The sequence below is a fragment of the Python bivittatus genome, unplaced genomic scaffold (genome assembly GCF_059951505.1).
Source record: "Python bivittatus isolate LINGU-HERP-01145 unplaced genomic scaffold, Pbiv_v1 ctg000220_np1212, whole genome shotgun sequence".
Taxonomy (NCBI): Eukaryota; Metazoa; Chordata; class Lepidosauria; order Squamata; family Pythonidae; genus Python; species Python bivittatus.
Genome location: NW_028277048.1, coordinates 433,799 through 446,481, shown reverse-complemented (window position 1 = coordinate 446,481; position 12,683 = coordinate 433,799). Strand labels below are relative to the sequence as shown.

The following is a 12,683-nucleotide window of genomic DNA, read 5'->3' as shown; positions in this document are numbered from 1 at the left end:
TAGTCACCTCCAGGTTGTCCAGTAAAAAGTCTAAGCTCAACCAATGCAGCAAATGTGAACTATGATGACAATTACTTCTCCCCCATCCATATGGGGAAAAAAAACCATATGGGACTTTTGTACCTGGCCTTTCCTCTTCAAAGGCCTGGAAAATTAACCATCTTAAATTTCTAACAAATCCTATTTCTGTAGTTTTAAAATCTTAGAAATCAGAAACTACAGATATTTACCATATTCATCCACAGTGAAAGAATGGGAGATCTTGGTCCCTGATTTCTTCTGCACAGTGATTTGGTAGATTCCTAAAATTGGCTCTAAAACTAATGTGAAAAACAGCTGGACGATGTTAACCTCAGATGTAACATTTATCCACTGAAATATTCGATTTCTTTGAGGATCCTGGAAAGGCAGAATGAAAACGAATTCAGACACAAAGAAAAAGATCCAATCTAGGTTGCTTAGACCACAACTGTGCTTTCTGGCTGGAGAGAAACAAGGCTACACTTTTGGCTTTTGTTTGCCTCCTAACCACTCCCTTGCCCTTTGGAAGGCTCAAGTGCCTGCTTACTGTCCTGTACACATTGAAAGCAATAAAATCACACCAGCAGCCCTTGCGCACTATGCAAACAGTTTACAGTACTCTCTGCAATCCCTTTCTTTCCAATCTCTCGGCTCTGGGGGGGTGGGGTGGAGAGGGTCAGACAAAGGGGAGACTCCCTACAGAAATTGCTTGCTTCCCTCACACCCCACAGAGCAGAGAGATTAGAGAAGAAGAGATTTCAAGGTAGTACTGTAAACTGTTTGTTTGTGTAGCATACCTGCAGCTCCCAGCCCTGAGCTGCTTGGCACGACTGCATTGCTTTCAATGTGTAGAACAGCAAACAGCTTACTCTCTTGCAATTCCTTTCTCTCCAGTCTCTCTGCTCTGTAAGAGAGGGGAAAGAAAAAAACACAGGTCAGGCATAAGATAATGTGTACTAACTATAATGACGATCACGTCACTAAGGGACAGTGCAAAGGTTGTAAATGGTCTGCAAAGTTATTTTTTCAGCACCATCATAACTTCAAACAGTTGCTGAACAAAAGGTTGGTAAGTGAGGACCGCCTCTAGTGCTATCAGAGGAAGAACATATGAAATCACCTCTAATTTTGCTGGCATATTTGTTGCAGCCTGTGATAGTTGTTAACTACCACCACCACAAGGTGTCATCCTCAGCTCAAATCACGCAAATGCATTACAGTATTAATAAGTTACAGCCCATACTGGGCAATGACACCACACTTTCTCAGGGGCTGGGTGGCAGGCCCAAGCTTGCATAGAGACAACCAGTCAACCTGAAGCAGATTCTCACAAGCAACAAGAAACAACAGAATGACGGGAACCAGACCTGCAACAAATCCAGATATCTACATTGCCTCTACATCTACATGAACAGCACCGCTGCAGGCCCCAACCCATACGCACACAAGATTAGATGTGGCTTCATATGCTTTCCCTCCTATGCGATATCCATTACCTGCCAGCAATGCCCCTCTGGATTCTATATAGGACAAAGGGGATAAACTTTGTGCAAAGGGATGAATGGACACAAGTTTAACATCAGGACTCAAAACAAGGTCAAAGCAATATTTCAGCATGTCAGCCTCCCAGGACATTCTCTGGCAGACTTCAAAGTGGCTTGGAACAGCAACATCAAAAGGTTTCAGGCAATCTCAGAAAGTCTCTATAAACACAACAGGTTTTTAACATATTACAATTGTTAATTGTTAAGGTACTTGTAATCTGTCTCACTAGTAACTTTCATCTGCATAACCAATCTATTTTCCTCTCCCTTTCTCCCCCCCCTTTCCCCCCACAATTCAAATCCTGCATCAGTCTCACTGCTCCATACATCTGATAAAGTGAGGTGCAGGTCACAAAAGCTTATGCTTTTTCTTTTCTGTGAAATGTGTTAGTCAGAAAAAGTGCTATCAGACTCCTCCTAATATATGAGGAAAGGCTCTGTCAGCCGAAATATGACTCCTTGTAGTAAATCAGAGACAAAAAGTTAGTATGAGGAAACGAATGGTCTGTTGCCATGCCTTGCTAATACTACAGTAAGCTGATTTGGAGGCTGCCATCAGTGACCAAAGGCACCCAAGGCAATAATCGTTTGTCAGAACATTTGTTGCAAAATCCAACCTTGAAAACATTTTCTCCAGTACAAGATATTTTTTTGCTGTTCAGAGTTTTGCTGTTCAAAACTCAACTGATAATAATATGATATAAATTGGGTTGTCATATGAAAGTCATTCTAATACAATTTTGTAATTTCAAGAGAAATATATCTACATTTAAAATATTTTTAAAATTATTATTAATACTTCTGAGCATCTAGAACACATTGATGTTAAAACAATTTTTAGTTGGCACAATATTTCTAAAGCAAATCACAAGAACTAGTTTTATCCACAGCTGATCCACAGTCTTCCCTTTTCTCCTAATTTTCTCCCTACTATCCTATTTCTTGTCAAGAGAAAAAAACCCAACTTTGGAAATTTCAGTTAACAAAAATTAACAGGTATTAAAATAAATAGAAGAAAAAAAAGGAATGAGAAGAAAATAAGCACACCCACAACCTATACAACACTATAAACACGTATTGGTTCCAGGTAATATTAATTCATGTTTGATTAGAAAAAAGAACTTCAAAAGAGTATCCTTTTTCAAGAACAAACTAGATTAGCAGTTAATTAGTTAGCAATTTAGAAGTAGATGAGCACTTTAAATGTAAAGAGTGAATGTGTGATGACTGATCTGGATTGGAAGGGCAACAGAGATCAGGAAGCTTAAATTCGCTGCCTTCCTCTCTCGGATGAGGTTCCAATCAAGATGGCTCATCCCCTTTGTATGGAAAGGAAGAACAGAAGCGTTTCTTATGCAAGAAGCAGGGGACTCCGATTCACAATGGAGCTAAATGAATGGCATTTCACTTAGTCTGCCTCTCCCTGACTTGAGAAAGGCAGCAACTCTATTTTTCTTCCCTTTCAAGCAGATCTGAAAGACAAGTACTTGTATCCTAGATTTCTTATTTACCTTAACATGGATTTTTTCTTATTGGATACTCTATCAGAGCAGCATGAACGATATTTCTTCACCACTATCTGCTGATTTCTTTATATCAGAGGTGTCAAACACGTGTACGGCCCACAACACTCCTGAGTGTGGCCCGAACCAGTTTAAAAGCCAATTGAGTAATATTTAAGAAAATAAAATAAAAATGCAACAAAACATAGAAAATATTACATTTTAAAACGAAACAATAATACATTTAGTCACCAGAACTCCAGGTTCGCGACTGGCGAGGAGTCCTGCACAAGCTCGCCGCCTGAGCTTTATTGCAGCGACAAAGATTGCTTGGCGCTGCCCCGGCGCGGGCTGAACAGGAGCAGCACATGACCGGAGTTCCTTCTCAGGCCGAGCTGCAGCAGCGCCAATGGACCGAGCTGCTCCGAAGAAGTTCAGGCAGCAAGCTTGTGCTTTTCCCCGGGCAGCAGGCAGGCAGCCAGTCTTGCACTGGTAGCCAACCTGCTCTGGACCGCAGAGCCTCCAGCGCGCCGCGGGGCACCTCTCTCTGGAACAGGTTGCATTCCTTTCTCTTCTCCTCCAAAAGAGATTTAACTGATATCTGTTGAGTTTCAGGCGGCACAAGACTCATGATCATTGTTAACTTTATAAAAATGTCAATGTTTAAATTAATAATAATTGAACTTTAGATAAGTTCAAAATACATCCACAGAAAAAGGAAAGAATGGGAGGAGGGGGGGATGAAAGACAAGGGGTGATCTAAATGGTTTTTTTTTAATGCTTTCTTTTTTCTTTTTCTTTTTTTAAATTCTTTTTAAAATATTTTTGTAAAATATTCTTTTACAATATCAAATTCCAAGGAAATAATTTTAAATGCTTACAAAATATTGATTGCAGTTATCAGTGACTAGTGAGTTTATATTATTCTGTAATCTGTAAACCTGTATATGTGGAACCAGCTTAGCGTAGTAGTTAAGGTTAGATTAGAAACCAGGAGATGGTGAGTTCTAGTCCTGCCTTGGGCAGAAAGCCAGCTGGGGCCAGTCACTCTCATGCCCAGGAAGAAACAATTGCCAAGTCACTTCTGAAAAATGCTGCCAAGAATAATGCAGGGGGCAATTGTCAGGTGTCCAAAATGACTTGAAGGCATAACTTTCAAGAGTGTATGGGTCATACTACTGTATTCTAGTTTCTATATTTTAACTAAAAAATACATAAATATTTTAACCTTTGAGTCAGTTTTTGACTCCTGGTGATTGCCTGGACAAGTCCCTGCAGTTTTCTTGGCAAGGTTTTCAGAAGTGATTTGCCATTGCCTTCTTCTTTCCAGGGCTGAGAGGGAGTGACTGGCCCAAGGTCACCCAGCTGGCTTTGTGCCTAAGGCAGAACTAGAGCTCCTGGTCTCCGTTTCTAGACTGATACCTTAACCACTACAGTACACTAACCTGGCTCTATATATTTATATATACACACAAATATATGTGTGTGTGTATACACATGCATATACAAGCACACACACACAAATATTGAAAGCAAATAGTGAAATTCATAATAATTTGTTTCTTTTTTATGTATTAGTTATATTCAGTTCCTATCTGATTTTAAGGTGTTGATGTATTAATAAATAAATATATAAATGTGTGGTTTTCTAAGCCAATATGCAGCCAGCAGGGATCCTTATTTTCAGTTTAGTGGCCCTGTTTCTATTTGAGTTTGACAACACTTACACCACAATTCTCAGAGGCACCAGAGAGGATAGCTTTTAGCTAAGGAAAGCATAGAGAAGGGGTGCTTTTCATTAAGAGCCATGGTGGGGTAAGGAAGAGTTAAACCTCCTCTCTTTGCACATTTCCTTTGTTCACATACTTATTAACTTTTTATTTTGATCCTGCAAAGTTTAAGTGACTTATTTGATGTTGAACCTATTTGTTTCTTGATTTGGTCCCAAGTCAGTCAACGTCAGTGGCTTCGCCTCAGTAAGCACAATACAGTATAGATAAAAAGAAAGAAACAGTCTCTTACCTGGATGGTAATTAATGGATACTGAAAGATGAATGAGACATCAAAGTTTATTAGGATGTATGCTTTTGACACTGACAACTTCTAAGACTTGAGCATCAGAATTTCTAATGGTCAAATCTTCAAGGAAACTTTTCCCATCCCAATTCTCTATGAAAGCTGCACATGCTGGCTTTTTTTTTTGTAATATATATATATATATATATAACTATAAAACAAAATACAACTCAGGTTACAATTATGGTAGAAAAAAGTGAGATTACTTTCCTGGCAATAAGCAAAATTAGAAGCCAGCTTCCTGTTAGCATTTTTGCTACCAAAATACTGCAGTAAAATGCAAGATTTAATATGACTGAGTGGCACTGAAGAAAAACATTAAAAATATACTTTTCTCCAGGCAATTATCATAATCAATAAAATTATGCTGTCTCATAAATGGCCAAATGTATTAATGATGTAATTACATAATTCCTGTAACCCAGAGTTTAAAAATTCAAATCTTTATAGATTCCCAGAAGATAAATATTATTTCTGTTAAAGCAGCTACTAAGTCTATTATACTTCTAAAACTGAAGCTAAAATTCTTTCATTGCCTCATTTGTGCCCGGATGCTTTATTCTCTCTGCCACAATTTTAGTTTAGTCACTGCCTTTCTAGTAAGAATAAAGTTTATTTCATTTCTTGGAAAATTATACTCTGAGGCATGCATAAATACAACCAATTCAGTTTTCACTCAGACAGTGTGATTTGATCAGATTTGATTCAGCAGAGATATTTAGAGCTTATCCGCAGGGCCGTTACCCCATTGTCAGAATGGGTTGGCAACCATTTCTGGAGCACAGAAGCAGACATTGCCTTTCTGTATTCACCCTCTTTCATCACAAATGTGACCTCTGAGAGTATTCCTGGTGGGGTTTGAAAGCAGTTTCCCCATTACATTGCCTTGAGTGTTTCTATCTGTTTTGCCTGATACATTCCTTTGTTATACTTGAAGGTGTCTGGAAAAAAAGATGTCCACTGGAGGGGAAGTGATCGGCAATTGCTTTCCTTAATGGAAAAGTTGGAGAGCAGGGCCGCAGAGGAAGTGTCACATGGGAGGAGGTGGACACCAGCTGTTCCAGCTAAATGCCACGCAAACTGTTGCCAGCTGTCTCAGTCTGGACAAGATTTTCTTAAGATGGCTTTTAGTCAAGCAGCATGAGCTCAGGACGGGAGTATCTTCAGAGTCTAGTGTGAATACGCTGTAATTTAGCTTTTATCTCCAAAGCAGAAAATGCTGCCATACCCCAAGAACTCATTATTAGCACATTTGGGGGTTCTTGTTTTGCCTTCTTGGTCAACAGCTGTATGTACTGTATATACCTACAGTACATCCCTCTGTCTGTCTGTCTCTCTCTCTCTCTCTCAGAAAGTTAGAGCTGATTAAATGAATGCTAAAAATTACCAGTAAATAAGGATGTCTCTTTTTTAGCATTTTTTTCCTCCTTGGCACATACTTACAATCTCAGGAACTGGTTTGAAGTGTGTATCCAAAGCCACAACTCGAAAGAGCACTGAAAGAGAAAAGAGAATTATTTGGAGGAAATGCAGTAATTTTTTTTCCTACCAAGCAACAAGCTCTCTTCAGCTTTTATCATTCTAACATTAGAGTAAGATCTAATGGATGGATCTGCGTTCACATTCACATATGCTGACCACTTGCACCAATAATGGTTTGCAGGATACACTGAATTTTGAAATGTTTGTGAGTTACCTGGCCACTTCCTTTTATGATCAAATCATGATCAGCCCTTTTAATACTTTTTTCTATCTTCTTCTTTCCATGTCCAATAGACAGCTCCTATTCATCTTTGATACTTTGTCAAGATATTCAGACCACTGGTATTGATATAGGATACTTTTTATTTGTATAACATCTGTCTGTGGCTTAGGTACAGGATCTTCGAATAAATCTGGACAGCTTGCCAAGGGATTTTTATGAGTCAGGGAAGCATTTCATATTGGGATTCAATTAAGAGAAACATTTTTTCAAGGTTAAGGTTGCTCTTATGTGTGCCTTCCCCTATTAAAACAGGTTGTTTTTGAGTATGTGTTTGGTCACCTTACCCATTCAAATTTGACACTTTTGTTTAGACTCTGTCTAGCATGAATGGTATAGGGAGGACTATAACAAGATCCACAAGGCCCAAAAGGAGACTGCAAATTTAGAGAAGCAACACAGTCTTCCTCGTGTACACTCATATCTGACCCTGCCTGAATTCCACAAGACCAAAAACAGGTGCATAGAAAGAAGGACTGAACTCTGCACGCTACTGATCATTCCTCGTCTTTACCAAAACAGAACATGGATGGATTTCTTGTTTCTCCACATTCATAGGATGATAAAACCAAACCCTGTGAGGACCAGCTAAACGAGCTGGGCACATTTAGAAGAAGAAAAAGAAGTTGGGCACACAAAGAGAAGAATAAGAGAGAGAAGCAAGGGAGGGCATTCTTGTTCTCTGTGGAAACTGAGAGCATGACAAGGAGCAATGGGTTGAAATTAAAGAAGGTTGAGGCTAACTATTATGAAGAATTTCTTGATGTTTTGCCTAGATCAGTGGTGGTTGCCTCCCTCGCTGGAGATTTTCAAATGGCTGGATTAACCTGTTGAGTTAGTGAATTCCTGCCTTGAGCAGGAGATCAGACCAAATGGGCTATAAAGTTCTTCCAACACATATATTGACATTCTATGATTTTAAAGCAATTCACCTATCACTTCATCAGGGTCAGTACTTGTATGCAGAAATGATTCTGTGAGTCTGCCTTTAAGGGAACCTCTGGGCATGCTGACCTATATTTATTCTTACATGCACAAAAAAGGTGGATTTTTGCTGCATCACATTAAAGGGATTCCTTTAATGGTTTCTATAACATATAACATTACATATAAACTTTAGCTATCAGAACGTTTGGTGGTAGGGAGCTGTAATATCTAATGCTCATGCTTAAAACCGTGTAGTTGCCATTCAGAAATTCTAACAAGTACCAAGTGCACTTAAGCTTAGGTCAGATCTATATGGTTAAATTACAAAGCTGGATCTGAGGAATCTGGGTGACTGCCATATAGTAAGAGAGACGTTTAGAAAGCAAAAGCAGTTCCATTTCCATTCTTGAGAGCAAATATAAACCCAGGACCCCTGGCTCTAGAGCCTCTTTCCTCTATCTTTTCCCTTTCCAGAGTTCTCCAGAAATTTCCTCCAGAAATCTCTTTACAAAAAGGTCTAGGTTTCCAGGCCTGGACCACTGCTGCGTATCCAGTTCTTGCCCTGTTTCTTTAGTTACAATATTAGAATATTCTGAAAATGGATGAGAATAAATAAAAGTTTCTGAGGCTCTTTGTACAGAAATGACCCTTACTCACCCTTCTGTCCAGACTTGTAGATGGATTTGTCTGTCTGGATAAAGACAATACTGCCTCTGTTTTGTATAGCAACGGCTCTCCTCACCAACACATTGTTATAAGCTCCTTTGATAGACATGAGGATGAACGCCAGAGGGTTGGAGCTAGCAGAAGAGATCTGGTGGGAGAAAACCAACCAATGATGAGGCATGCTTCATTACTTCAGTATTTTTATTGTAGTTACTAGACATCTTTTGCCACCCATAATCCGGCACTAGCCTCACTGAATTGAACAAGAATTACAATAAAAGTTAAGATAAAAGTTAAGTCGGGCATTGGGAGATCAAAACAAGTCCGTCCTCTGGCATGGAGACATCTTGAGTGATTTTGGGCCAGCCCAACCTACCTCACAGGGTTGTTGTTATTGAGAAAAGAGGAGGGAGTGCTATAAATACTACTTTTAGCTTCTGAATGTAAATCTGAATGTAAATTAAAACAAGTTAATATAAATTCCATTCTTGTAGAATTCTCTTTCTAAATAGAACCCATTTTGGTGGGCTGAGTCAATATGAACAGGGGATGCCATTTGGATATTAGATCCCAAGGGCCAAAATGTCTTAGATCAGACTTGTACTCTGAAACATTCAAAGGCAGCTTTCATGGAGGTGTAGTGCTGAAAGATGCAACACACTGTTACCCTCTTTTTCAGAAGTAGTTTTGTTTTCTTCATTGTTTCTTGCTTTTCTTGAGCCAACCCTTGCATTGCTGATATTTCCATGGTAAATGTGCAAATTCTATGACTTCTAAGCATCATCAAGCAAAATAGATAGCTTAAAACAAACCCTTTCAGACTTTCTACCATAGGCCCATAGTTCTGCTGTCCCCAGTCCACTGCCTATGTATTTTGTATTTCTTTCACTCTTTTGAACACCCAGTGCACACAGGCCTGCACATCTTACAGAATGGAAATGATAAATTAAAAATCATCACAGGCTGCAAAGGAATACTTGGCTGTTTGGTGGCTGGTGGAATGATAGCACTTGGAGCTGGCAGTGTTGGTGAGACCTGGAAGGTGTTGGAGGCACTTGGCTCTTTCAGGGCGGCAGCAAAGTTATTGACTTTTTAAAAAATAAAGTCTGCACAAGGCTGTTTGGTGGGCCACATGTGGCCTACCAGCCGTATGTTGTGGAGACCTGGTATTACATCTAGTTTGCATTCAACGTATGTCAATTCCCACCTATACAAATGGGAATTACAGCATTCTTACTGGAATTTCTTCTCTGGAATAAAATATTCCCTTGATCCTCGTGTTCTTGCACTATTATGGCTAGTGAGGCATTTTGTAGTGCAGTAGCTAAAATTATGAGTGATGAGCTAAGACAGTGAAGAAGTACAGCTATCAGTTGGAAAATTCTTGTTGCAGGAATTCACTGACAGAGCCTCTGACAAGTCTCCTTTCTCTCAGATTCCGCTCTACAGATGCAATATAGGGTGGATAACAAGAAAGTGCTTTCACACTTCTAAGGATTATTGAACAAAAATATATGAAGCACCTTAAATGCTAGGACTTAAAGTTATTATCATTTCTTCACCAGATTTTCTCTTCTTGCTAAATTATCTCTCCTTTCTTGCTCCTCCTCCTCCTCTGAGGTGCTATAATTTCATTTCCCCTTCTTTCTGCTTCTCTTCTCTGCTTAATTCTCTTTAGAGAAGTAAAGACTTACGAGGAAGCTGTGGCATTTGAAGAAGTTCTGTCCTATCCCATGTTCTGTCAAAATACTGGTGTTCTGTCCTCCGTATTCCAGAACAGCATTCAGATTTACGGACTCATTGAAGTTGAAAAGATGTATACATGCAGTAATTGGGGCATCACCATGCAAGACAGAAGGAACGACTAGGAGGTACTGCCTATGAAATCCCAGAAAAAGAACCATGTTAGTCTGTGTTTAAAAGGCTTATAATCTTCTTATGAGAAACACTTCATTTTCAGGTTTGCTTTTATATTCATGAAAAACCTGGATTGTGTGCGCTAACACAAAGAGAAATATCCAGGTTGAAGTTTATTATTTATCCACAGACCAAAAGTATTAGCTTCCTTTTTTTCCCTTATCCCAATCTAGTACAATTATTTCTATGTACCTTTAAGAACTGTGCAATGAAAGGAGCTTGGGCAGGTGCAGTTTGACATAGTCAGGTAAATGTAAATAAGCTGTCTATTACTACCTGACATTTCGATAATGTCACAGCATTCTAGTTGAGATAAAATCACTGTAACTGTAACCAATTATTAAAGTTAGAACAACTCTCTGTACATCTCACTTGAAATAACAGTCTGAGTCTAAGCTAACAGTCTAATTTCCAATGCTTACAATAGACATTGGAGCAGCATCAACTGTTCAAGGGCAGGCTAATCATAAACAAACAAGCATAATTAAAATGGATTGTATCTTACTGCTCTTTCTCCCCATCTGCTGCAACTCTGCTAAAATGAAAGAGAAGTATGCCAAGAAAACTTTGCAGCCACATCATAGCCCAGAATGGTGTGAGTAGGCACAAAGCTAGAGGAGTCTTCCCAGTCTGGATGTCTGCTTCCTTGTTATCCTTATACACCTTGGACTTGCCTTCGTCAGTAGAACAGGCTGCCTTTCCTTGCCTAACTATTTTTGCAAGCTAAGACCTTTATAATCCTAGCAAAGAACAAGCCCATCCTCAGTTTTGTCCCCTGATAAATCTTTGAACCTATCAAAAAAGAAAGAAATGTCTGCTACCCAACCATGTCTGGCTGTGACTTGTGCAGAAACGATTGCAAGAAAGAAAAAGCATTTCAGAAAAAAACCAGTCAAACTAGTTTAGTTTGAGAATGCTATCCATCCTCTCCAGTTCTAAAGGAATTTATAAGTGTATGAAATTTTCAATGGATGGTTGATTTTAAAATATATAGATAAATTTTATGGGTTATGTTTTAGGTTCATTTTTTATAAATATCAAGAATTGTGTCCATGTTTTTAATGTTCTTATTTTCAGCATCATTTACCTTTGTTCTTCTTTGATTTTGGCAGCAGCATGTTATTGTCAGAGTCTGCACGCTCAATTCCCAAGACCAGTAAATCCTCTGGATTCTATTTGTTTCCAGCAAAGATTTCTTTATTAAGAAGCAGCATACAGCATCCATAGAAAAATTGCTGAGACTGACCCTCCCCGGCCAGAGCTCTCTTTTTAACCCCCCTCTATTCTACTTTTCCCGCTTGAATTCTTCGCGCCTCTTCCCGGGTCTCACAGCCGTTCGACCTTGCTGGCGCCTCTAGCCAAGATAACGGTTGCACCTGGCACTTCTTGTTTTATTATTCTCCCTCCCTCTGACTTTTATGGCAGGAACCAGCAAGCGGGTATACAAATCATGGTTCTTGTCTTAACTAACATTTTAACCTATTAGCTATTCATCACAATTCTACATTTTAAGCATACTTTCTAATAGCCTTTAATTGGTAGCTTGCGCAGTTCCTGAGAGTTATACTGAATGCTTGTAAGCCAAACCCTCTTGGTAACTGCTGATGATGCCAATTAGGCAAAGGTAGTTGAGGACAGTCAGGTGAAGGAGAACAAAAACTTATGGTTGCTTAAATATTTTCCAGCAATTTGGCTTCAGTGAATGCATGTTCTCAGCTGAATACCTAAGTTAAAAATAATCTGGTACCATCTTAATTATTTTTGCTTAGTGCAAAATATTAGTATTTGAAAAACATCTATATATCTTTCCTAGAATATAGGACTTAGAAAAGACATTGGAGATCACCTAGTCCAATCCTCTGCTCCAGGTAGGAATCTATTACTATAGCAGCTGCTTCTGTATGAGCACTTGGAGCTGCCAAAAGACACCCAAATCCTTTTCACATGCGCTGCTGCCCAATATGGTCTCCTCCATCCTGTATTCTTCATTTTTTTTCTACTCAAATGAGTACTTCACATTTACTTCTACTGCAATTTGTCTTGCCCATTGTTCCAGCTTGTCAAAACTCTCTTAAATCTTGTCTTTTAAGGTGTTCTGACAGCCAAAAAATATATCTTGAATTTTTTATGAATTTTAGTCAGTGTTCTTTTTTATTTGGCAAGCTAAAGTTAGATAGAAGGAGGAAAATCATATCAGTATAGGATTTTCATTGACCAATGGGATGTTTTTCATGGACATTTAGCATATGAAAGTTAAAACAATGTACA

General features: G+C 38.9%; 2 protein-coding genes across 2 annotated transcripts in view; both read right to left on the bottom strand.

Annotated features, from left to right (window-relative positions):
- The window catches only part of LOC103051099 (ovostatin-like), a 59,098-nt gene extending 48,775 nt beyond the window's left edge, over positions 1-10,323 (bottom strand). The window contains exons 1-5 of the mRNA XM_088137561.1: positions 10,193-10,323; positions 8,490-8,646; positions 6,587-6,639; positions 5,090-5,110; positions 231-399 (exon numbers count right to left, since the gene is read on the bottom strand). Of these exons, the coding sequence (XP_087993687.1) occupies positions 231-399; positions 5,090-5,110; positions 6,587-6,639; positions 8,490-8,607 (361 nt within the window). The 5' untranslated portion in view covers positions 8,608-8,646; positions 10,193-10,323. The remainder of the gene's footprint in view (positions 1-230; positions 400-5,089; positions 5,111-6,586; positions 6,640-8,489; positions 8,647-10,192) is intronic.
- The window catches only part of LOC103050633 (ovostatin-like), a 74,388-nt gene continuing 71,978 nt past the window's right edge, over positions 10,274-12,683 (bottom strand). Inside the window, exon 36 of the mRNA XM_088137558.1 lies at positions 10,274-10,376. The gene's annotated coding sequence lies outside the window, so the exon portion shown is untranslated. The remainder of the gene's footprint in view (positions 10,377-12,683) is intronic.